General features: G+C 36.4%; 1 protein-coding gene across 10 annotated transcripts in view; it reads right to left on the bottom strand.

Annotated features, from left to right (window-relative positions):
• The window catches only part of LOC145685855 (leukocyte elastase inhibitor-like), a 164904-nt gene that overhangs the window by 129291 nt on the left and 8307 nt on the right, over window positions 1-27306 (bottom strand). For 2 of the 10 annotated variants that reach the window (XM_081758484.1, XM_081758483.1), the window contains exon 1: window positions 398-541. The exons of 1 other annotated variant lie outside the window; for it this stretch is intronic. In XM_081758484.1, the coding sequence (XP_081614610.1) occupies window positions 398-408 (11 nt within the window). In that variant the 5' untranslated portion in view covers window positions 409-541. Of the gene's footprint in view, window positions 1-397; window positions 542-3357; window positions 3496-27306 lie in introns of those variants that run through there. 7 more of the 10 variants (XM_081758485.1, XM_081758487.1, XM_081758489.1 and 4 more) reach the window with 6 other exon arrangements.

Genomic DNA, 27306 nt, shown 5'->3' on the forward strand with positions numbered 1-27306 from the left:
GTTTTATTTATACATATATAAAATAATTTCTCGGGGGGGTAATCGCCCCGATCGCCACCCTGGATCCGCCCCTGGCTGGACCCCTACACTAACAATGTAACAAACTTACCTAACCTAGCCTAAGCTAACCTAAAGTAAGCAAATGTGAACAGAATGTAATTGTAATATTTTTCAGAAACAATTGCTGGGCCACTATTACTGATGCAAAATACACGCAGTAGCACGTTATGGTACAGTAAAGTAGGTTACGTTAGGTTAGTGCTTGTATGTTGTATTTACAAGCATTTATATGAGTTTCTATAATTGTTTCCAGCGTTAGAACAAAGCGAAATGTATTACTGCGCGGCTCACACGTGCTTCGGCAGCGAGAGACGAACAAAGTTGTCTGCTAACTTACTGTCGTCGCATAATTTCCAGTGTAAGGCTACAGTTGATTGGTAAATAATTAACGCACTGATATTGACTACTGCTATGTTGGAAATATGTATTTTCTTAAATCGTTACATAAACGAGATTGTCTTTGTTCCTGTTGCCTTTTGTGTTTTATAACACGAGATGGAATATTGTGACCCATCGCCGCCATGGAACACTGCATTCTACAACTTCAAATGAGCGGGGTCGGCAAGCGAATGCACACGCATGCGCAGTAAATATTATAGGCCTTATGCAGAGTCGTTTTGAAGTATGATTAGTGTCATACTAAAGATCTTACTACTGCAGGAAACATGTTAGTCGAGCTCTTTAGTATGGTACTAATCACGCGTCAGAACGACTCTGCATACGGTCCTATATGTCTAAGTACGGGTGAGGTTGGAATAAAGCTACATCTGTTAAATATTATATATATATACTGCGTTTCTTATCACGAAATTATTCTAGCAGGAACCCGATACTAGTGTAGTGAGACCAACAACCAATCACTGGTCATCGACCCACTGGTACTTAGATGGGTTTATTTACATCGACTTTTTGGCTTAAGTTTAGAGTTGCCCCTCCAGTCTGAAGGTGCCCTTGGACTTTGCAACATACAAAAAACGGCTTGTGTATAGCCCGCTCCCCCCAGTTCTTTGTCACTGGAACTGGAAGAGTCACTACTACTACTTATATCGAGAACAAAACCCAACTAACCCCTGCGGGGCTTCTAACCCGTTCCTACTACTACTACTATTGCTACTAACTACTGCTACTACTACTACTTATACTAAACTTCCTTACCACAACATTTACATCTTAAATGTTTATAACATGCGATTCCGATTCATTATGAACTAGTATGAATCGTTAGAATCACTATGATTCGTTAAACATCACTGGGGGGAGCGGGCTATACTCAATCCCAAAAAACAATGCTTAAATTATTAAAAATTGTCAGGGTTGGCTGGTTTAAACCAGCTGTTTTTTTCAAAAAAACCAACTGGTTTAAACCAAAAAAACGAAAAATGTTCGTAAAAGTGTAAGTGTTTGTAAAATCTTGATGAACACACATTTGTGGGTTATCACGTTTCACTCCCGTATATTATTCGTATTATATTCAGACCTAAATTCCCCATTCATTACTCAAAAAGATTATACTACAAAAGCAACTTTTTTAAATATAAGTTTATAAATGTTTTTTTGTAGTTGTTATTATTGTTATGTAATTGCAATCAAAGAAAAGTTCTATATATTGTTTCCTTTCAATGTTTACTATTGATAAAATACATCGAAAGGCCGTCCTTTTGTGTGTGTGTGGGGGGGGATCATACAGACCCCACGAGAGGCATTTAGTAAAATGAGAAGTATCTTTGGTATCTATTTATGTATAAATGAGTCTGAGCCAAAGTGGACTCAAATAATTCGTATCTTTATTCACTTTTCTTACTGATATGCAAATTAAGTCGTTGTATTTCTTTAATTTGGACCAATAAAAGTCGTTGTTAACTAACTTGAACTAAATTAGTTCTTCTGTACTCCGTAGTACTTTGAAATTGTCCATATGTAACTCTGTATAATGGTTTCACTTGTGCAACTGTTTATCTTTTTGTCCTCCTGAAATGACTCTTGGCAGTTATATTAAGAAGCATGTAAAGATCAGTACAACGTATTTTTATCAGGATTCCTTCGTGAGTGAGTCTGCAGACGTATCGCATTTGTGGCCAATTAGTCCTGGTTCCGAGTTCAAATGGAGGACAATTTCTCTCGGATGTAACTCGAGAAGCAGTTTTTATTCCGCTTTAAGCTTATGTGACCCCTTCCAGCATAAGCCGGCTGTTGCATAATATCATCAAGGCGAAACAAACTTATTTCTGGCCATATATGATATGAATATATAGAGCAAATTATTTAAACCAAATAAACCTGGTTTAAACCAAAAAAAAACCTGGTTTAAACCAAAAAAAACCTGGTTTAAACCAAAAAAAACCTGGTTTAAACCAAAAAAACCTGGTTTAAACCAAAAAAACCTGGTTTAAACCAAAAAAACCTGGTTTAAACCCAAAAAAACCTGGTTTAAACCAAAAAACCTGGTTTAAACCAAAAAAAACGGTTTTTTTTTGTTTTTATAATAAAAACCATGGTTTTTGCCAACCCTGAAAATTGTTACATTTCACGTAACTGCAGTACTCCGTGGGCTTCACAAAAATTTAAAAGGTTTTCTTCATTATTTTTGCGCATTCGTTACCCCTGTTCGCCATATTCGCCATATTTTACAACTACCATGCTGCTGAAACCTTCCGCGAATGCTGCCGCATTCGGCAAATAGTACTAACTTCCACATATCTTTTCTCGCATTAAACATAACTCTCGTGCCGAACTTATATTCCTAAACATCAAATAAAAACTTCAAATTATCATTTCTTACCTCATTTCTCCTGTAAATTTTCCTGATTTTTATAAAAAGCGGAGGGGTAACTCTAAACTTAACCCGACTTTTTTCTAAAGCTGGTTGTAAACATAAAATACAGATTTTCCTACACTGTGCAGAGGCAATCTACTGCCGGAAAATAATACCTACCTAGTAGTCTTTTATGTGTACTATCATTTTAACCGTGCTACAACACTTGTCATGTTTCAGACGTGTAACCCTACACTTGTGAACATAAAATAAAGCTCTACATTGTGCAGAAATACTCCGACGTTGGAAATTTATTAGTCCTTTCATAATCTGTTACTCATTTTAACCTAAAATTACTAGTTTTATGAAGGACCATTCTTAACCAATACCACCTTAACATTTGACGTGTTTCCAACTTTAGGTGTTTACTATTTTGATAACCATCTGTGGCTATTGTAATTAAGAGAACGTAAAGTAAATCTGCACCCAAAAATACCAGAACAATATTTTCGTTCCAAGTTCCTTGTTAGTGACTGATAACTTACTTAGGTATGTTCTTGCATCCATTTCCCTGTAATTATTAAATACATATATTACGAACACGTTAAAAATACGTGGCCACTATCACACGAAGCATTAAAGAGCCATTTTCTTTTTTGACTACACAACTCATTTTATTTCCTCTTCTTTCTCGACATCAATTGAAGTTTTTATATCTTCAAGTAGAAACGTACGCGGTACGTCCCAACCACCTACACCACTGAGTTCTGTATTGTATCTTCCGTAACATGGTAATTTTAATGTAAAATTTGATGAAAATGATTGATGAAAAATGCTGGATCTCTCAATTGCTAGAATCGAACCCGAGATCCCGCGAAACAAAGCTAGTATTATTGTAGATCGAGACGCTGTGGGAACAGTGGCGGTTTTAGCGGGTAGACCGGGTAGGCACGGGCCTACCCAAAAATTTTGAAAGTATATATAAACGCTGAAAGATACAATAAAGAGTAAACTTAACCAGTATTTCAGTGATAGGCCAGAGTTTTACAGTAATTCAGTGCCAAGTGCTAGCAATGGTAGATGTTTGATGGTAGATGCTTCTAAAAGTGCTAATACATTGCCTTGTCCTCATTGCGGAAAGCATTATGTGAGTGGCAGAGGCTTATACATATTGGTAAGAAATATCGGGTTGCGTGTGATGATGTTTGCTCTGATATTACCTTTAATGCCTGCCTTCAGAGTAAAACTGCAAATGCTACTGACACTAACATAGGGGTGGATCCAGGGGGGGACGATGGCCCCCCCAGAAGAGGAAGCTATTTTATATATATATATATATATATATATATATATATATATATATATATATATATATATATATATATATATATATAAACCATCCCAAAGTTTGGAGCCCTTAAAAGTAGCAGTATGATAACCCAACGCTTCCCCCAGAAGTAAGTCCTGGATCCGCCCCTGCACTAACAGCAGTAACACAGAAGATGATTTCTAACCTGGGCAAGATATTACTGTCACTAAGGTGCTCGACACATATTAAGACGTGTTCCAAGAGGTGCTCGATTAACGGTGGCTGATGCACTCGCAGAGGTGTTAAACCATATAACTAACTCACTCACTCTATGGCCTATGGAACCCGGAGGTTCAATGCCGCGCTCACAAAAGCTCTCCACTGACTTCTGTCCTTAGCCAACTGCATCCAGTTTCTACTTTGTATTCCAATCTCTGCGAGATCCATCTTACATATAACATTTGTTAAACCATATAACAATTTCAAATGATACAAAAGACTGGGTCAACCTTTGCCTATTTCCATTTGTTGCTTTAAGTGCTCCCAAACGATCAGATCAAGTTAAGAATCTGACTACTTGGGTGAAGCAGCGAGTTCGCCTCTGGTGCAATATTAACCATGACGCCTTAACCTGGTCTTCAACGAAGATGAACAAATCTCGATTAAACCACAAATTTTCTAATTTGAAGGTTGTAGAGAATAAACTTGCCGATGGTGACATCCGTGGAGCAGCACGTCTTTTAAGTTCTGATGATACGGTTGCGGCTCCGGATACCTGTGTATTAGAGACTGGAGGAACATCCTGCCCACCCTGGCAATTTCATTGCGCCGGATCTTCCTGATGGTCAACACACTTTTCAAGGAGTTTCGACTGTGGAGGTTCAAAAAGCAATCAACTCCTTTCTGTCAGGCAGAGCGGGAGATCTAGATGGGCTTCGTCCTTCAATTCTTAAAGACCTTTCTTGTCAAATACTGGAATCTCAGGACAAACTAAAATCCTTACGTGATCTATTCAATTTAATCATTTCTGGAAAAGTACCAACGAAAGTTCGCTTACTGTTTTTCGGTGCCAAACTTACAGCACTAAGAAAAAAGGATGGTGGTATTCGGTCCATAGCGGTTGGGAATGTTTGGCGTAGAATATCGGCAAAAATTGTATGCTTTAGAATACGTGAGCCAGTTAAGAACTTTTTATCCCCCCATCAGCTTGGTATTTGTGTTCCTAATGGTGCCGAGGTAGCTTTTCATGCAGCCCGAGTTTATTTCTCTTCTATTCACAGTGCTACTAAGGCGGTTGTAAAGTTGGATTTTCGTAACGCATTGAATGAGCTTCGCCGGGATACTATGCTTGCTGCAGTGATGAATAATTTTCCTTCAATTTATTCGTATGCTCAATGTTGTGCTCAACCAAGTGACCTGTTCTTCAACGGAAACACTTTCTTCTCAAAGAGGTGTACAACAAGGTGATCCCCTGGGCCCAGCACTTTTCGCTATAACAATTCACTCTTTAGTTAAATCACTGGATACCGAATTAAACATTTGGTACTTAGACGATGGAACAATTGGTGGTGAACCCGAGATAGTTCTTTCATCTTTAATAGAAATAAATAAGAAGGCATCACTTCTTGGCTTGCGTCAATTTTTCTAAATGCGAGGTTGGTTATCTTGAAACATATGAAACCGCATTCGACGAAATCTTTAGATTTAATTAGGCTGCACCAGGCATACACCCTCTAACAATTCAGAATGCTTGTCTTCTAGGTGCTGCTCTCACGTCGGAAGCACTCTCTAACGTGCTATTGAATAAAATATCTAATTTAGAATTGTTCTTGTCTCGACTTCCCTCAATTTCAGCCCATTCAGCCTTTTTCCTTTTGCGAGCATTTTTATCAATCCCTCGCTTAACCTATTTTTTACGATTCATTCCATCTTGGCATGAGAGTTCTTTGCTGGAAAAATATGATACTGCCCTGAAAACTGGCCTTGAATCAATTCTGAACTGCTCAAATGACGACTCTGACACAAGCATGTTTACCTGTTGGCTTGGGCGGTCTTTGTATTCGACGAGCTGTGGATATGGCGATTCCTACATTCTTAGCGTCATACCACGGATCTCTGCGTTTAATAGAAGCTCTCCTTCCACAGGGTTATTGTTTGGACCTAGATGGTCCAGTCCAAGAAGGCTCTAATACGTGGGCAAGCTTAGCAGATAGAAGCCTTCCGGAGATTAGCAAAAAGTGTTATCAGTCATCTTGGTATACACCAATTCCATGTCAATTACATAATCATTTGTTACAATCTGTTGATGTTCCGGAAGATAAAGCAAGGCTTCCCGAAGCGGATGCATGGTTGATGGCGATACCTTCTCCGCCTTTAGGCCTTCATTCGTCAAATGAAAGCTTTCGAATTGCTGTAGCCATGTTTAGGCTTAGCACTTTGTGAGCCTCATCGCTGCTCAGGTTGTGGGGATGAGGTTGACCAACGTGGCCTGCATGGCCTTTCATTACATGAAGAGTGCTGGTCGATTCGCCCGACATTCCTCTGTAAATGATATGATACTACGAGCCCTCTACACAGCTGGATTTCCTTCAACGCGGGAACCTTCTGGTTGCTGTCGTTCGGATGGTAAGCGACCAGATGGTATGACACTGGTTCCATGGATGAGAGGTAAATGTTTATTGTGGGACTTCACATGCGCTGATACATACGCTCATTCAAGTCTCCCTCTGTCAGTAAAGAACGCTGGAACTGTTACTAATCGCAGAGAAGCTAAAAAGCAAAGAAAATACAACCTTATCGAAAAGTTTCTTTTCACTCCAATCGCTATTGAAACCAGTGGTGCTTGGGGTGCAAGAAGTGTTGAATTCATTAGGGAGGTAGGAAGACGCATTTCTTGTCTTTCTGGCGAAGCTCGCTCCACATCTTTAATACAGCGCATATTAGTTTCTATCCAATGTGGTAACGTCTCTTCGGTCCTTGGCACTTTACCATCTGGCAAGGAACTGGATGACGTGTTTATACTCTGAGAAGAATTTTATATATAATAGTTCCTGGACAATAGTTTCTTTTGACGTTATAATTACATATTTAAATTTAAAAATTCAATAGTGTTCATATTTAACGTCAAATAACAATGAAATATATTTAAGTTCTATTCCAAACAATGATTCTACAATGTATAATGGAATCTCAACAATGTTCTCGATTGCCGGCATTTGCAGAAATAATTAAATGAAATAAAGAGTATATATATTTTCCAATATTTATATAAATAGTACAGGATTATTTAACAAATATCATCAACCACTACTGTAAAAGTAATTTACTACTGTCATTAATTAATCCAATATGTATGTATTCATAAGCGAGGGAGCGGGCCTATCCAAAATTAAAATCCTAAAGCCGTCTGAATGTGGGACTGAGGCACGTCATGTACATCATGAATACGTGCAACTGCAGAGCGATAATTGAAAGTCGTTGGGGAAAAACCTTAGGGTAGAAAAAGAAATTATGACCGGTGGAAGTTTCATCAACACTAAGAGATGGAATCTACTCTAAGTAGGATCCTGATCACTCATTACAAGGGCTTTTATTCAATGTTTGGTACTTCCATGGAAATGGAACCCGAAACTAAGCACAATAGAAAGTTGGATCTTAAGAAAGTAAGTAAATCACAACAGGATGGCACAGGATGATTTTTCAGAGTAAGAAAAATTTCCTTATCACACTATGCTAATGAGGACAAATTAAGTTTTTCTACTTTCGAGACGGTACCTTAACGAGAGATGTAGTATATAAATACAGCCGATCATTCCATTGAGGATATATGTGGTATATGAACACAGCCGATCATTCCATTGAGGATGTGTGTGGTATATGAACACAGCCGATCATTCCATTGAGGATGTGTGTGGTATATGAACATAGCCGATCCTTCCATTGAGGATGTGTGTGGTATATGAACATAGCCGATCCTTCCATTGAGGATGTGTGTGGTATATGAACATAGCCGATCTTTCCATTGAGGATGTGTGTGGTATATGAACATAGCCGATCATTCTATTGAGGACGTGTGTGGTATATGAACAACCAATCATTTCATTCAGGACGTGTGTGGTATATGAACACAACCAATCATTTCATTGAGGACGTGTGTGGTATATACAGTCGATCGTTCCGTTAACCCTTTCCGGATCCTGGCTTTTTGGGCTATTTTTTAGACTTTCAGTCAAGCAGCTACTCTATCGTCACTATTTATCCTAGGATCATGGTTCATACCTCGTTCTCTTCAGAATAGAGCTGGCTTTCAAATGGTACCACTTGCATGCTCATACCATATACCAGAAGCGGGAAAAAATGTCAAAGTGAAAATTTCGGAGGGAAAAATTTTTTCTCGAACTTTGGCCCCCCCTGGACCCCCCCTGTGTGATCGTAGCCATCTAAAAAAAATCTGATAAATAGTACTTGGTGTACTGAATGTGTGTGCCAAATTTCAAGTTTCTATCTTGAATAGTAATGGCGGGAGAATTTTTATCAAAAATTAACACAATGCCCCAAAGTACCATAAAACACTATGATCTGAGGGAAAAAATTCCTGAGACATCCATAATTACCCTAGGACTATAATCCGCCAATCATTCTCTTCAGAATAGAACTGTCTTTCAGGCGGTACCATTCACATGTCTCCATCATGTATCTAAGGCGGGAAATTCCTCAAAAAAGGTATTTTTGGGGGCAAAATTTCCCGTTTTTCAACTTTTGACCCTCTGGACCCCCCTGTTTTTACGCAGAAATCGGGAAAAAAAACTTCTGGTAAATACTACTCGGTGGACTCAATGTTTGTGCAAAATTTCAATCTTCTACGTGAAAAAATAGGCCCGCCAGAAAAATTTCCCTACTTTGCCCCACTTTTACCCTATACAGAAGTATATTTGGATAAAAATTCACTGAGACGGCCCTAATTACCCTAGAATAATAATTCGATCGTCATTCTCTTCAGAATGGAATTGCCTTTCAGACGGTATGACTCACGTGGTCCTATCGTGTATGTGAGGCGGGAAAATTACCAAAAACGGGATTTTTGGGTCAAAATTTCCCTTTTTTAACCTTTTGCCCCTCTGGTTCCCTCCCCCCCTGTTTTAACACTGACATCGGAACAAAAAATCTCGTAAATGCTACTCGCTGGACTGAATGTTTGTGCAAAATTTCAATCTTCTACGTTCAAAAATAAGCCCGCCAAAAAATATATATACCGACAATGCCCCATGTTTCCCTATATAAAAGTATATTTTTCAAAAAATCTCTGAGACGTCCCTAATTACCCTAGAATAATAATTCGACCGTCATTCTCTTCAGAATGGAACTGCCTTTCAGACGGTATGACTCACGTGGTCCTATCATGTATGTAAGGCGGGAAAATGACCAAAAACGGGATTTGGGGGGTAAAAAATCCCTATTTTTACCCCTTCGCCCCTCTGGTTCGCCCCCTGTTTTAGCACTGACATCGGAACAAAAAATCTGGTAAATAGTACTCGGTGGACTGAATGTTTGTGCGAAATTTCAATCTTCTACGTAGAAAAATAAGCCCGCCAAAAAATATTGAACATAGGCTTAGAAAATGAGAAGAGAAATTTTTGATTTATGACGTCATCACCTCCTATGTCTGGACGCAGGACGCTCTGAAACCATACGTAATGTCTTCTACAAGGCCTCTGGACTTGGAAAAAAAAAACGGACGAAAAAGCTCAAATAGAAGAGAAATAACGCAATGTACCATGAAACCCCGTATGGTACAAATCCGCCCATGGGATCCTCAAAGGGTTAAGGATGTGTGTGTTATATAAACACAGTCGATCGAACCGTCTTACCATTGAGGACGTGGTATACCTAGTATAAACAATCTATCGTTCCGTCAGTGATTTATCTACACCCCCAGCACCCCCTAAAATTTTCGGACACCCCCGGAAATGAATTCCTTACATTCCCCCAACTAGGGGGTGCAATATTAAAAAGATTCATTCTCTTTCAGTCTAAAGCCCTCCAGGACTTTGTAGAAAATATTTTAAATGTTCTTATCTTTAGGCAGAACGGGAATTTCTGCCCTGCCTAATCTTTGGAGGCAGAATTCTGTGCGAGGAGGAAATTTTTTTAGAGAAACGCAGCACCGAAAAGCTTGACTCCTAGCGTGTTTGTATGCAGATCGGAACTCAAAATGGCTCTATAACGAGGGCGGGAACTAAAGCCAAGCGGTCAAAATGCAAGGAAAATTCTGACAAGGACAAAATCCAAGGAACAAAAACACAGGAGTATATATATAGGATGTACGGTGAGGGACACTTCTGGATGTTACACCCATATGGAAATTTACGGCAAAATTGTTCCATCCAAAAGTGTCCCTTATTCTACCAGCGCACATCCTATACGATTTTTTTCCCCCCTTCATTTGTCATATATTCTAAAATGTTATCTGTATTTTTTTTTCAACTGAAAAAAACTTTTAAAATGCTGAAAACTCAATAAAAAGTAAAAAATTTTGCAATAAAAGGACAGATTAGCTTTAATTCCTTTCACACATACCCACATGAAAAGTTCCGGGTATTCCTATTTATTGTACCTTTAATACATTTGAAATACGTTTAGCATATTTCATTACAATTTATTTTAATTACGAAAAGTAACTGATGCTATTTGATTTCAGAAATGTAGTTTTTCTGTCGTAGCATATAGTAGTCTTATTTTGAGTAATGTTTAAATATTTATTTTAATTCTGAAATACTGATCAAGATTTTTTTTTAGCAAAGATCAAAATATTAAATATATACTTACATTAAATATTAAATATATATACTCTAACAGTCTTACGTCTTTTATTGGGTTTTCTGAATTTTAAAAAACAAATGTTATTTCCGTAAAGTGAAGAATTTCAGATAACATTTTAGATGCATAACCGGGGCTTCAAGTTTCACCTATTCAAGATTCGCCTAATACCTCCTAGCTATGCAAATGTCAATCAAAGCGATGACACAGAGTTAATTTTCTTACTAGGCGAAAGGTGAATTATTTAAAGAACTTTATTTAGCTCGCATACGTTGGTAGTCCTGCACCTCATTGATAGTTAACATTTCCTCTTGAAACTATTTTCGAGCTCTTGTTAAGTAGTCCAGTATGTAGAGAAATGTTGACAAACCCAGCAAAAATTAGTAACTTAATGAAACTTGTAGGATAGTTTACTTTCATCAAGTATATCAGTCCCCGAAAATCTCTTGGGCTTCATCCAGTATGATTGCCATATCCAATTTGGTCGCCACAGTCTATAGAACAGTTAGGTTTTCCTTGATTTCTTACCTTAGATTCAATTCTACGGTCTTGGAACTTAAAATATTTTGTAAATAAAATTCTTTGTTTGAGATATATATATATATATATATATATATATATATATATATATATATATATATATATATATATATATATATATATATATATATATATATATATATATATATATATATATATAAAATTCATCTTTGTAGATCAGGTAGTTACAAATGATACAGTAGGCTTGTATCTCTTAACCTGGTATTTGTGTTTCTTTCAAGCGTGTTTATCTGATTTCCAGAGCTCCCTCGTGGCTAAGCGGTTAGCGTACGCGCCTTCGGCGTGGGAGACCCGGGTTCGATTCCCGGCGGGAGCTCATGTGGTTCGGATTCCACGTTAATCAGTAGGTCCACGTCTCATATAGCCTCGCTGCTGAACGGGACGCTAAACTAAAATCAACTCAACTTATCTGATTTCCATTTTTTTAAATATACATATAACATTTATATAAGAAAATTAAAGAAAATATGTCAACGTGTCATTAAATTGTTATATATAAAATAGGATCATTTGAGAATAATGGAGCATTATACGATAGTTTCTATAAATTTAATTAGCAAAATAGTCCATAGAGAAAGCCTTATTTAAGCAAAATTCAGTTTTTTTATAAACGATAGAAATAATTTATAGTACATAAAAGACGCAAAAATTAACCCATCCCTTACACGGTGCACTGTTGGGACAAACGATACGGTTGGGTTCGATAGCCCACTGCTTCTTCAGATGAAAAAAATCGTTGAAAAACTAGTTTTAGGAGCGCGTTTATTTTTTAGTAATTTAAGTTTCATATAATAAACTCGGCTTCTTTCAGAAGAGGAAAGATACCAATTATGCTAAACAACAGAAAAAAGAAAGGAACTTACAAAAGTAACGCATTTCGGGAGTAGTTCGACACTAAGGAAACACCAACATGCCATTTTCATCCTGTTTCTTCACTCTCAAAATGTGATTTCCCTACAATTAATGCACTTCGAACATGAACAGCTGACTAAGTACATGAGAGTTTTATATTTGTAATCAATTGTTGGAATATCTTGCTCGAGCAAAGTTTGTTCCTGATGGAAGCCTACATCTTCAATATGTGTCATCTGCTTACACTTGCTCTTATGAGTAAAACTGAGGGAGAAGTGACTGGTGTGAAATAGGCCTTCTGTATGTGAAATACAATTATCAGAAAGCCAATGCATCACACCATGCGATGCATAAAACTAATTGGAAATTTACCACTTTTACTAGTTTTTCAGGATTTGTAGTGTATTTGTTGAATATACTCTCAACCTGTCGCGATTAACTATCTCTTGAACAGTTCCTAACAAGTACGCTTCCCTTTCTGGAACAGAAACAAAGTAGTGTCACTTCCTGAAAATTCATGTAAAAACAGTATCATATCATCCATATTTCCTCCTGTATTTTCATGTATTTAAACATTTCGGCTGGTTGAGAAATCTACCTCCTTTATATAAGAGTTTAAAAAATCAAAAATCCACTTGAAAGGAACAGAGACAAGGTTAAAAGCGACACAAGCCAATTCTATCATTTGTAACTTTATATCTACCTAACCTACAGAAATTTATTATATATGAAAGAAAGGAAATTTCATTTACAAAATGTTTTGTTATAAATTCCAAGATCGTGTGATTGAACCTAAGGTAGGAAAATCAAGGAAAACATTCTTCTATAGACGGTGGCGGCTAAATTAGATATAGCATCCATATTGGATTAAGCTTAAGGCAGGCATCTGGGCACTTTTAGAATACGAGGCCTGTCTAAAAAGTATCCGACCTTAATTTTTTCCACGCAAAGTAGTGATTCTCAGGCGGCGCCACCGTGCACGGTGGAAGGAGGAACCTTAATGCGCATGCTTGAATTTTTTCACCGCGTTCGCGTGTGCCAGTCGTGAACTGGTGGTCGCGAAGTGAGGTGCTGTTGGTAGTGTTCGTCGGATTTAGTGTTTCTCGCAAGATGACTGAACGAATTGAGCAAAGATACTGCATCAAATTCTGTCAAAGGCTGGGTGATTCTCAAAGCCAAACAATTCGTAAGATTCAGCAGGTGTTTGGAGAAGATGCGATGGGTGTAACACAAATTAAACAATGGTTCAACCGATTCAAAGATGGCCGCACATCAGTCGAGAGTGAGCAGCGTAGCGGCAGGCCCCAAACTGCTCGGAATGCAGCTGTTGTTGAGCGGGTGCGAAATATGGTGATGGCAGATCGCCGTTTGACAGTGCGGGAGATTGCAGAAGATGTTGGAGTGAGTAAAGATTCTGCACATGCAATTTTGCGTGACGATTTGAACATGAAACGAGTGGCTGCTAAATTTGTACCCAAGTTGTTGTCTCAGGAACAAAAAGACACCCGTTTTGACGTTGCACAGGACCTTCTGGACACCACCAACACTGATCCTGGGTATCTGAATACCGTGATAACTGGAGATGAGTCATGGGTGTACGGGTACGACCCAGAAACAAAACAATCGTCTCAATGGAAACATCCCGATTCTCCAAGGCCGAAGAAAGCGCGGCAGGTGCGAAGCAAAATCAAGGTGTTGCTGACTGTTTTCTTCGATGCCCGTGGAATTGTGCATCACGAGTACGCACCGGAAGGACAAACAGTGACAAAGGAGTACTATCAAGATGTTCTCAGGCGACTCCGTGACGCAGTCCGGCGCAAAAGACCAGACATGTGGACAGCGAAGAACTGGCACGTCCATCATGACAACGCCCCAGCACATTCATCCCAATTGATCCACACGTTCTTAGCCAAACATGGAATTACAACCGTTCGCCAACCTCCCTACTCTCCAGACCTGGCTCCTTGTGACTTCTGGTTGTTTCCAAAATTGAAGACGCCTCTGAAGGGATCCCGTTTTGAGAGTAGAGAAGACATAATGCGGAACACGACGACGGAGCTGAACAACATTCCAAAAGAAGACTTCCAGCGGTGTTTCCAGCAGTGGAAGGATCGGTGGGCTAAGTGTGTGGAAGCACAAGGGGCCTACTTTGAAGGGGATTAGGGTCCCAAATCTGTCAGGTATTCGCAACTATTTTTCTGGCCAAAGGTCGGATACTTTTTAGACAGCCCTCGTATGCCTATACTTGAGGGAAAGAAGCTGCTCTGCAAGTTTCATCAAGGTACTAATTTTTTCAGGGATCAGACTCCTATATATTGGACTAAAAAGTTTGAGCTTAATTAAAAATTAACATTTCTTCTTGAAACTATTCTCGCGCTGTGAGTACTTTTCAGACTTATGCTGATTCTTGGTGTTTTAATTTTATTTTATGATTTATGCAAACTCTCGTATAATTTATGTTACTTCATTTTATATTTTCCGTAATACATTTTGTAATTTCATGTAACATTGTCAAATCTCAATGACAAATATTTAATATCTAGTCTCATACTTTAATTGTGCTTACACTATTTTAATATTACCTTTTAAATATATATAAATTTAAGAACTACAAATTTTTGTGTCATTTTTTGTCAGTACTACTACAACAATTTCGCAGTAGGCAAATCTGGAAAGGCGAATCTTGAATTCAAGATTCACATACACTTTCTTTTGAGTTAACACCTGTAAATTCCATTGCCTGAGGTTATTAGGCGAAACTTGAATAGGCGAAAGTTGAAGTCACCTGCATAACAGTTGAAGAAAAAATCATTCTTATATTAACCTGCGCCTATAATTCTATCGCTTGAATTTAGTCCGTTTTGTCTCAATTTTCCTTGGGGTCTTCTTTAATTTTGTCCTGCATTCGTAATAATCTGTACGGTAATTCTAACAGAGGCTGTAAGAAGAATTACTATTTCTTCAAGTTTCATCGTAAATTTTAGATGTTATTCCTTTTGTTAATTACAAGGATTACAGTTCTTCATCAGCAGTGTTATTCACATCTACTTTGGTAAAGATTAATGTGATTTAAAAAAAAAAATACCTGCGGGCAAATAGAAAATTGATTGACTCAGTTGCAAAAAGCCGTTTGACATTGTAACTGAAACTAACATAAAATAAACTTAACTCTATAATAACAAATTATTTCACATCAAGGTTTTATTTACTTTTTCAGTAGTTCATGTCTAAAATGCTAAGAGCCGCAGTACGTAAAAGGTGCCACAGTTCACATCCTCAACACATGTTGGTCCATATATTAAGTAAACAATGAAAGAGGATGCATAAGGCGACTCTTAAGAAACAATGTTAGTATTCTGCATCACAACTAGTTTTTCGGCATCATTTTATTAGATGATTTGTCTTACATAATTCTATACTATATGCAATAGTATCATATACTTCTATTTTCATATTTATATTGTCAATGTAAATAGCAGCAATACAAAATATCAATATTGAAATACTTATATGTTTTTTGTAGTTTGAACGGGCATAAGGACAGTCTTACGCGTCCTTTTGCATTGTTAGCTTAATATATGGGGAAACATGTCTTGAGAATGTAAACTGTGGCACCTTTTACGTACTGCGAGCAGTGGCGGTTTTAGCGGGTAGGCCGCGTAGGCAGGGGCCTACCCAAAAAGTGAAAAATATATAAACACTAAAAGATACAATTAAGAGTAAATATATTTCCCACTTTTTATGTTAATGGTAAATAATTATTTAATAAACAGCATCAACCACTACTGTAAAAGTAATTTCCTATTGCCATTAATCAAATGTGCATATATGTATCCATACGCGAGGGAGCGGGCCTACCCAAAATTAAAATCCTAAAGTCGCCCGTGACTGCGAGCCTTAGCATGTTAAAGGTGAACTACTGGAAAACAACAACAATTTGTTTGTCAAATGACTATACTAGACAGAAGTTTGTTTTATCTTCGTTTCAGGTCCATGTCAAACGTCTTTCTTGGAACAGAGTCAATTTTCCATTTCCCTACAGGTAGCTTTTATTAAAAAAAATCTTTTTACTGAAATAGATGTGAATAACAGAACTAACTGTATCTAGTCATTCTTCCGAGATACAATTATTAAAGAAAAATTCTTTTGAAGAAATCCTTCCCTGGACAGAATTCCTCGTCTTGAAAGATTAGGCAGAACGGTAATTCCCATTCTGCCTAAAGATAAGATCATTTAAAATATTTTCTACAATGTGTTAGAGGGCCTTTAGACAGAACGGGAAGACACCATTAAATATCTTGCTATTTTGGTTTTTAAAATATTTTTAATTATTGTTTTTAAGTTCCAATAGAATAATACAACTTACTTTCGACAAGATAAATTTTCAAGCAAACCACGCAATGCAAGATTGTATGGAAATCAACCTTTACACGACTGATCGTCACAACAACCTTTGATCAATCTATTGCCAAACGATTTCATCTCGACGTCACACCAAGCAGGAGAAAGTAGCCCCTAATTGACCCTGGCTGAGGAAGTAAATCCAATGCAATCGTTCGTTGCATCAAGTTAAAAAAAAAAAAAAAAAACTAATAGTATACGACCTCAATGCAAGATTGCACCCCCCTAAGATTTTTTGAACACCCCCTAAGTTCAAAATTCTGGATAAATCACTGCGTTCCGTTGAGAACGCATGTTATAAAAACACAGTCGATCGTTCCGATGAAGACGCGTATGGTATATAAAGATCTGAACGGAGAAGCAGTGAATATAGGCATGTTCAAGAGGAAGCCGAGCCTTTCTTAGAATTTATATATGCGCCCCTTCTAGAATATCTATACATTTGCATTGAAATATTTGCTTTTTTCTGTTTAATTTTTTTCGGAAATTAAAGTTTTAAAAGCAAAGATTCTTTTAAAGAAAGAAAATTAGTTTCTTCTTTTGCCCAACTTTATTGTTCTAATTAACAAACCGTTTAAAGTCGAAGTTATACAGTTTTCGTATAAAGTCGAAGTTATATAAAAACTTGGATATTAGATACATACAAACGCACACAAACTCTCTAGAACGTTAGGGAAAAATAGCAATGTTGGTTACTGCAACCGAGCAAATAAGAGTTTTGTTGCGACAGATTCCTGCTGCTCTATTGCAATCAAAAACAGAGCCCCTTTTCAATTTTTATTGCCCCCCCTTGTACAAAAGTCTGAATTCAACATTGCGTAGAAGAGTGTGGTTATAATTTGTAATTTGAGTAATTTGTCAAGTAAGTCATTCAATACCAAATCATAGGTTTGGATTGTTTTTAGGGCTTTTTTCTCTTTCCTAAAGGGTTGAGAATCCCCCCCCTTTCAGTAATAAGACAGTTCTCTAGAAATATTCTTAATACCAGGGGTGCACGATACGAGGAAGGATCAAAAAGTAATTCCTTCCTCATTTTTCTATTACAGCTACTGACTTATCTATGCATGACGTTATAGAGGTAGCATTCCTCCACTAATGTAGTCCCTTCTTTTTCACATTGAGTTATTAGAACCATGGATCTGAAGCTAAAAGAGATTAGTCATCGAATTTTTGGCGAAAGAAGGTTGTCCACCTAAGGAAAGCCATATGCGCTTGAAGAATGTTGACGGGGATGCGGCAATGGACATTAGCAATGTACGGCGTTGGGTGAAGAAGTTTAGCAACAGAGAAACAGAAATCGCTGATAAACCAAGAAGCGGCAGGCCGACATCGATCACAGATTGAAATCTAGAACGTGCTGAGGAATTGATTCGAGGAGGCGGGCGCATTACAGTTCAAAGTGTTGCTGATGCTTTGAACATCTCGTATGGCTCTGCCCAAGGAAGAATTGCTGGCTTGGGATATCACAGTGTGTGCTAAGTGGGTACCTAAGCAATTGACTGTTGATAATCTGAGAAGGCGAGTGGACATTTGTCAAGATCTCCTGGACGCATTTGCAGTTGAAAATCTATACTTCTTAAAAAATGTGGTCACTGGAGATGATTTGGTCACTGATTTGGCCCCTTCTGACTTATCTGTTTGGCCCTTTAAAAGAACAACTACCTGGTTGCCGATTTAATGATTTGGATCAAGTTAAAACAGCTGTAAAATCATGGGTCAAAAAGCAACCTCCTGAATTTTTCCAAAAAGTTTTTGACGTCTGGGTTCAAAGATGGCGTAAATGTGTTCAAATTCATGGAGACTATGTTGAAGGGTAGGATTCTGTAGAGGACAATTCAGGCTATGCTCTGCAATAGCTTATCTTGTTCTATGTTCATTAACACATTTTTTGTGACACAGGAGGCATTACTTTTTGATGCCCCCTCGTATTTAAATTATTGAGTTTAAACTGTGAAAAAGACCTGGTGATGCCATGGCAGGATAAGGTTCTGCCTCAATGAATAAACTCCATTCTTAAAAAGTAACTTCAATGGTACAGAATACCTGGGCCGTCTGTTTTTTTTTTTTTTTTTTTTTATTACTATGGAGACTTACTTTTCTGTAAGATATTGAATGAACAGAAATTTTATTTCAATTACATTTTTAAAAAATCTCTATAAATCAAATTCTTCCTATAGCCAGGTTAAAGAAACAAAGATGAGAAGTATTTAGTACTAATACAGTAGCAAACCCTGACACAAATGAAACTGTCTTACAACAATGTATATTCACTATCACGTCAAACTGAGAAAGGTTAGCATCACTGTTTTGCTTTGCTGGTCAATTAACCCGGCTCCAGATGGGCGGGATGTTACCCACAGTGTTTCTACTACCATCTTTTTCTCCTCACAGAGCCCAGGTTGTGACAAATGAAAAAGCAAAGCTTTAAACAAAAAGCGAAAATGGCATTTTGTTTAAGATTGCTGTAACGTCAGAAGTCACAATACGATAATATGACGTTTCTCCTATTTTTTCTAATTTATCACTTTTCGAAACTAAATTGCATTTAATTCCTTCACGTTCAGAGAACCACCTTTCAGAGATTAATAGCGATTATAATTTCACTTCTTGTTAAAACCAGTTGCATTCTAAAATAACGATTCTAACAGGGAGGGGGGGGATTCCAAAGATAAGACATACGGCACCAACTGACAATTTATTCAGCTAAACAAAATAAGTACGAGTACGAAATCTCATGCGTAGTTTTCGAAAAAAATAATGAGAAATCCATTTATAAGTCAAAAACTTTACGCTATAAGACAACCATGACTTACTGAGATGAAACTGATACTGAAACATATCCTTATAAGTTCTTCATTATGACATTAGCAAAACGACAGTGTATTATATGTCCAATGAGGTAATATGCTAAGCGTTATCATTAATTCAAATTTTAATTGTTCAACTAACACTGTCCAATAACAATAATAATAATAATAATAATAATAATAATAATTTGCCTTTTGACATGTCCTGAGACTTTTTTTTTAATTTCCGGAAATGTTTCTTCCAAGTTTCTTGATTTGCAGTTTCCTCTTAACTCGCAATATTTTCAAATCATCGATCAGTTGTGTTCTTCCTAGAGATGAAAAAAAAAGCCGGCTTTTTGAGGGGGGAACGGGAATTTTGGAAATTTTGGCTTTTTCATTTAAGATTTTTCTATCTAAATAGCTTCCTTATAGTATACTCCATAGTTAGATAAGATTTCCGTGACCTAAACGCCATATTTCGCTCGAATTCACCTTCAAGATGGATGGAGCAAGTTTTAAGAATTAAAGCTGACATGAAGAATGTAGTATTTGAGGGCAATTTTATAGACTATTTAACTTTACTTTTTCTTCTCTGGATCATTTCAGTTTGCCATCTGAGTTTCATTTCTAAGAGCTTAACACTAGCTCCTAGCGCAAAAGTTAAACTTACGTTTTTCTATATATCCGTCAAAGCGTGCTTCCACATTTCTGTTATACTGTACCTGTGCAATGATTTAGCAATAATTTTCCGGATACAACCTTGAATACCATTTTATTCAAATAATTAGTAGTGGATTTAGAAAAGTACTTTGGGAGGGGTTTCCCCTGATTGTTTCGTTTTTCTAAAAATCCGTAATTTTTATTTAGGAGGAGCTTGAAGTTTATGAGTACAGGCATAACTCATTTAGTTTTGTTTATATATTTAGCAATAATCTTCCGGATGCAACCTTGAAGATCATTTTATAATGAGGATTAGTGGCAGATTTAGAAAAGTATTTTGGGAGGGGTTTTTCTTACTAATGTTTAGTTTTTCTAAAAATTCCTAATTTCCATTTGAGGCAAGCTTAAAGTTTATGAGTAAAGGCGTAACTAATAGATATTTCGTTCACTCAGTCATGTTTGTTGTGCAGTTATGTTTGGCTTCCGTAAATATATTTCGTAGTTTTTTTGGGGGGGCGGAGGGGGTTCCGTAATGACATTAAGGGTGTAAGGCAAGAATATGGTAACCAACCAATTTTCAGTTGCTGAGTTATGCAGCACCAGATCAACGCATACTGCTTCGTTCAATCCTTCATGTATCCTAGTCTTATGTGAAAAATCAGCTTTCCGACTTTGAAAATGAATGGTGCACCAGAAGACCTCTAATTTCTTAAAATAGTAAAACTGTGGGTTACCACGTTCTTGCCTCACACCCTTCATATATTAAATTCCTTTGATTAAAAATTCAGAAACCTTGAGGGCTGGGTAAACCGTGATGGTGATTATATAAAGACTAAAATTTCAAGAATATACAGAACCACCCAAAACAAAACTCTAGGTGTGCAGCCTTTAAATGTATCATATAAATCTAAGTATTATTTTCTTAGGTCTTATTTTATTTTGTTTCAAAAAGAGGGTATGGAATATTTTGAAGTAAAAATACTACATACAATTTTGCTTGTTATTTGTGTATCGTTTTTCTAAAGAAGTATTTACTTTCAGGATTGGCTGGTTTACACCAGCTTTTTTTTATTTTTATTTTTATTTTTATTTTTTTTTTTTTTTGTTGTTGTTGTTGTTAATTTAAACAAAAAAAATAAGAACGAAAAAGGCGAATCATGAAAGGCGTGAACTTCATGGTGACGTTTTTACATATCAAACCACCATCATTAGTTTTATCTCCTTTTCACCTCTTAATCAAGGTGTCCCATGTTCAATTCTTGGTCGAACAAACCAAGTAGTGGTTCGGATGTCGCACTTTAAGCGAAAGTCTTCTCCTTGATAACCTCGGTATTACGTAAGGATGTTAAGCCTAAACATACGAAACGAAACCAAATTATATATTTGTGCTTGCCTAAATGCCTGTTGATTTATAAAGAAGCCAAGGTTGCTTAAATATATTGATAGAAATTGGCAAAATTTATCGACTGCCTACGTAGCTTCCAACATTAGCTTGGATTGGACTTTCAATGATATATACATACTAAATTTGTAATTTAATACCTCAGTTTTAGCGTACTGATGATACATTGACCTTAAATTTTGAACGCAAAGCAATAACAAGATTTTTCTGTTATTGTTTTGCATTTAAAGTAATGATGGGATTTTTCCGAAGGCTAAGACGGGAGTTTCCGAATTTAAGAAATTTACTGACCGGATTTCTTGAAGCTTATGTGACCCCTTCCAGCATAACCCTTTTGTTGAACACCAAGGCGAAACAAACTTATTTCTGTCAATATGTAATATAAATACACAGACTAAAACCTTTAAAACCAAAAACCTGGTTTAAAAAAAAAAAAAACTGGTTTAAACACACACAAAAAGGGTTTTTGGCTTTTTCAAAAACAACCACGATTCTTGCCAAACCCGTTTACTTTTGTATATAAGAGATTAAAAAAATTCTTATATACATTGTTTAATCCTTTAGAATTCATAATGCAAATATGTTAAGAATTAAAATTGTTTGAAATGTCTTTTCGAAACTCATGGTTTATTTTCGAGGTTTATTATTATTATCGGCATCAATTACTAATTAAATTAGTTTTTGTGTTATAGAGAAGCAAAACAAAGTTTACTTTATCAATTTAAAGCAAAATTTTGAAAAAAAAAAAAAAGCCCAAAATTTCCCAAGCAAAAAAGCGAAACAGAAAATTAAAAAAAGAAAACTTTTTTCCAAGCCCTTGCATCTCTAGTTCTTCCTAACCCTAGATTTCCTTTCGTCTTTCCTTCTATGGCTGAATGAAGACAATTTCTTCGCAAGATTTGTCCAATTCGCCTTCCTACGGAGAATGCTCACTGAAAGTGTCTCTTCTCTCCTATCTGTTTTGAAACATCTTCATTTGTTACTATATGTCCATTTTATCTTCATCCTCCTCCAACACGACATTTCGAAGTTCTCTAAATATTTCTTTAACTTCCGTAATGTCCAAATCTCTGAATAATACAGTTCAATACTCCATATATAGCATTTGACCAACTTCTTACTTAGTCCAATATTAAAGCCTGCTAGTTGAGAGAGAGATCTTTTCTTGTCGAATGCTTCTTCGGCTACGGCATTTATTGACCGGATCTCTTTGGCACAGTAAACTTCTCTCGTCAAAATACTTCCTAGATACTTGAAATGGTCGAAGACCCATCATTCGATAGATCACATCAAACTCAATACTACATGCCTCAGAGTAAATTCTCATGTGCAATTTGAGAAAATCGAATATATATATATATATATATATATATATTGTTTTGCTAAAATGTTTTTAGTTTGTTGCCCATGACAGTTTTTTTTTTTTTTTTTTTTTTTTTTGCTTAAAAAAAACATTGTCAGGGTTGACTGCTTTAAACCAACACACACACACATTATTTAAAACTAATAATGTTCGTATAAGTGCAAGTGTTCGTAAAATCTTGATAAACACACATTTGTGGTTATTACGTACTCCCGTATATTATTATTATTATTATTATTATTATTATTATTATTATTATTATTATTATTATTATTATATTCAGGCCTAATTTTTTTGTAAGTTTATGAATGTTTCTTTTGTGATTTTTTTCATAGTTTATTATTATTGTTATGCAATTGTAATCAAAGGAAAATTCAAAATATTGTTTCGTTTTAATAATGTTTACTATTGATAAAATACATCGAAGTGTCGTACTTTTTTTGGGGGGGAGACGGGTCATACAAACCCCACGAGAGGCATTTATTGAAATCAGAAGTATCTTTGGTATCTATTTATAGGCCTATATAAAATGGGTCAGAGCCAAAGTGGACTCAATTCTTATCTTTATTCACTTTTCTTACTGATATGCAAATTAAGTCGTCGTATTTCTGTAACTTGGACTAATAAAAGTCGTAGTGAACTAATTTAGACTAAATTAGGTCTTCTGTAGTAATTTGAAATTGTCCATATGTAAATCTGTATAATGGTTTCACTTGTGCAATTGTTTATCTTTTTGTCCTTCTGGAATCACTCTTGACAATTATATTAACAAGTATGTAAAGATCAGTACAATGTATTTTTATCAGGGGCCCTTCGTGAGTGAGTCGGCAAGTTTGTTTTCACTTTCTTTCACCTGATGGCGCTTAAATCGAAATCTTACGAATTTTCTTTCCGAAATAGAGCGTGCTCTAAACAAGAGAAATCTCATGGGATCATTCAGAACATAGGAAATGACATGTGATCTGATGCCATACACGTTGAGATTTTGAATCTAGGAAAAGTTGTAAGATAGGCTATTTCCTAGGATTTATCTCGGTGTATAGCAGGCTTTAGGTCTTCTTGCCGTTATTGGAACCATATTTTTAAAATTTTAAATATGAAACATACTTAAGCTAGAAGAAGAATGCTTGAATATAGTCAGGTGTAAATTTCTGTTTCTATCTACAACGGAGATATCAGCATTCAAAAACTGTGTACTCTTGCGCCACTCTACGTATCAAAATGCACTGCTAACCAGCAGATTATTGCTTTGTCTCTTCCTAATGATGAAGTATACACTTGACTCATCTTGTAAAATACAATAGAGCGAGCTCTAATTGTTTTCAACATTGAACCTTAAAATTGTTGAGGGTATAAATCACTGGAAGTTTGACCTCTTCAAATTCATATGACCTATGCACCTGAACGGAGATTAAAAAATTAAATTTCAAGTCTTACATCCCACTAGAGTTGCCAGATTTTATGTTTTTGTGGTATCTTTTACGTTGTAAGTTATTTTCCCCGTAAGACAATTTCGTCACTTAAAAAAAAAAAAAAAAAAATGAAGTTATAGTCCTGGACATTTACAATGTTCTTGTAGGTTAGCACGAAATAAAAGGGTTTAATCAAAGAAACTGATTTCAAAATACTTAACGCAATCCAACGATATAAATTAATATTCTGATAGAAGATTCAACAGGCTGCATGTTTATATTCTATCTAACCACCTCAACCTCTTCGCCTGTCGACACCGTCTCGAACATTATCGCTCGTGGTATATCGATGTCAGAAAAAGAAGCTACTGTGAACTAAAACAGAACTCCCAAGTAGTTGTAAATTTCGATATGCCCTGCAAAGATCTTTTGAACGTAGGCCTATAAAAGAGGATGTAGGACTTAGATGCAAAGTATGTGTATTTTAAAATACAATTAAAAGGCGACAAAGATTTGTGTAATACACTTGGTTGCATTTTGAGTTTGGCGTCTCTTACAGCACCGGAACTGTATAGGGTCTACAGCTTTATATGGCATTCTAATCCTATAAGCTCCCATCAAGGATTGTAATATACTGTGTGTTTTGTATAGTGTTTTGTATATTGCAATTATTTTTAATGTTACTTACGAGACTACAAAGCTCCAAATTTTGTGTCGTGACCAACACTATTTAATAAAGCTGCCCCCGTTACCAATTATTCAACATTACTATGTAAAACCATGTTTGTGTTTTATAAGTTCCAAATATCATACATTTTCCTTTCCCCCCTTAAAATTAATAAAATCGTCCTTTATTTCCTCTGAAAAATCTGGTAACAACTCTACATTCCATAGGACGGATGATTAATAAAAGGAATTACAGTATTTATTTCATTTTCTACAAGAAAGTGTGATCCTTCCACCATTAATGTATTTTTCTCACCATAATATATATTTGAAGTTAAGAACCATAATTGAAATAAGGAAAAAAATACTAAACTTGAAACATTCATAACCACTTAACACACAGGCACTACAGGGCCAGAATCCTAACAACCGGCGGTGCAACACAACCAAAACTTCACGCATAATATGTCTTTGTCAAAGTCGGACGATCTATTAGGCTGACTTGTTTTATTTTAATGGCGTAAAACTTTCATGGAACTCAGAATAAGAGGACCAGCCATTGCTACATCGAGGGGCCCTGACGACAAAAAAAACTTCGCAGAACCAACCGGGAAAGTATATAAATCAATACAAATCTCCCATTGTCGCGGTTTCTGCGAAAGGAGTCCAGAATTCCCCAACGTTACTCGCTGACTGGAAAATTTCACAAATACTCTTCCACATTTGTGTCAACTCACTGATTAGAGGTTCCCAAAAGCCCATGCACCGAGGCCCGGAAGAAATTTGTTCTGTGAGACCATAAACAGAAGATAGAATTTATGCAAGAAACATAAGGTGATGTATCGGTTATCCAGCTTCTTTCTTGGAAGGAGAAAAATATCTCTTACAATAAATGTTACTATTTTTGGCTGGAGTTGGCAAGAAATTCACTCGTTTCTTAAACAGTAGGAAAAAAGACAAACGTACATCAAGGGGATCATTAAATTCCAAAATGCTGAAGTGTATGAAGTGTTTACCTCCTTCATATTTTTTATACAAGCATCGCAAAGCAAATAATGTTTCACAAATCTATGCGGAGCACTGATTTCTTGTAGATCATATCTGGCGAATCTAGCTTTCTCCTTCCCCCGCAACTTTCTACAGAAATCTACCTGTTGGAGTCCCTCCTGACTTCGAAACAAGATGTGTCAGTACTTTTTCAGTAAAAAGCAAAAAAAAAAAAAATACTCTTACCCTCTTCATGTACAGTGCGCATCAGCATATGCTCAAGAGACTCCATCGTATTTCCTCATCTCTCGCCTCTTGCAAGGAGATAAGACAACATAAGTTTTCTCTCCCGGTAAAATTGTCCTTACATTGTACGTAAGAATAGGCGTTCAAAAGGACTGTTCTTTGAGACAGGCGAATGTCAAACATTCAAACAAGAACGCGTTAACAGAGGGTAATATTAAGCATAGGGACTTTCAGGTTGTTTTGCTAAATGTCTCAACGACATCCAATCAGAGTTGCAATTTCCATATAAAAAATGTTACTAAATTTTCTTCGGATATCCCTCATTCACATACAGAAAAATATCCGTAATTGTTTATGTACCTTTGTATCAATTGGGGAGACACGTGACTTTAGCTACATTATAGATCTCCCTGGTAGAAATAACTAATTCGTACTTCAATACTACCTGTTCATTCTTCAATCCATGTAGCCGACTATCTGTCAGTGATGCCAATCCATGGAAAAATCCATCTTGTTTTTTGAGTTTTTCGAATATGGATAAAGGGAACAAAATTGACAGCATATATGAAATTTTTCATATATGTATTTCATCGAAGCCAATAATATTCTCTCTATACGCGGGAAGTAGGCTAATGACGCTTGAATAAACAAAATCAGTGTTAATTGTCAAATTTTGTCGTTGGAAAATCCATATAGGCTGAAACTGATTTATGCAAGAACTTATGAATCAAACAAGCACCAAGGAACGTTAAATGCACCCTCGAGATAGTAAATCATGAACGGAGGAAAGTCAATTACCAAATGACGAACAGTGAATTCCTAAGGCATCTCACACGAAATAACTGAAGAATGAAGTTTGTCTAGTTTTGACTACATTCAGTAGAGATTATGGCACAAAAGCTTAATAGTAATACTAAGTTCTGATAAGATGTACACTTGTGTTCATCAACAACTTTAATAGTCTCTTTTAATCAAGAAAAATGCTTATTAGGAATGGAGAAGATCGGAATTTACGAATAATTCACCCAAA

This window comes from Thermobia domestica, chromosome 5 (genome assembly GCF_964235325.1).
Source record: "Thermobia domestica chromosome 5, izTheDome1.hap1.1, whole genome shotgun sequence".
NCBI lineage: Eukaryota > Metazoa > Arthropoda > Insecta > Zygentoma > Lepismatidae > Thermobia > Thermobia domestica.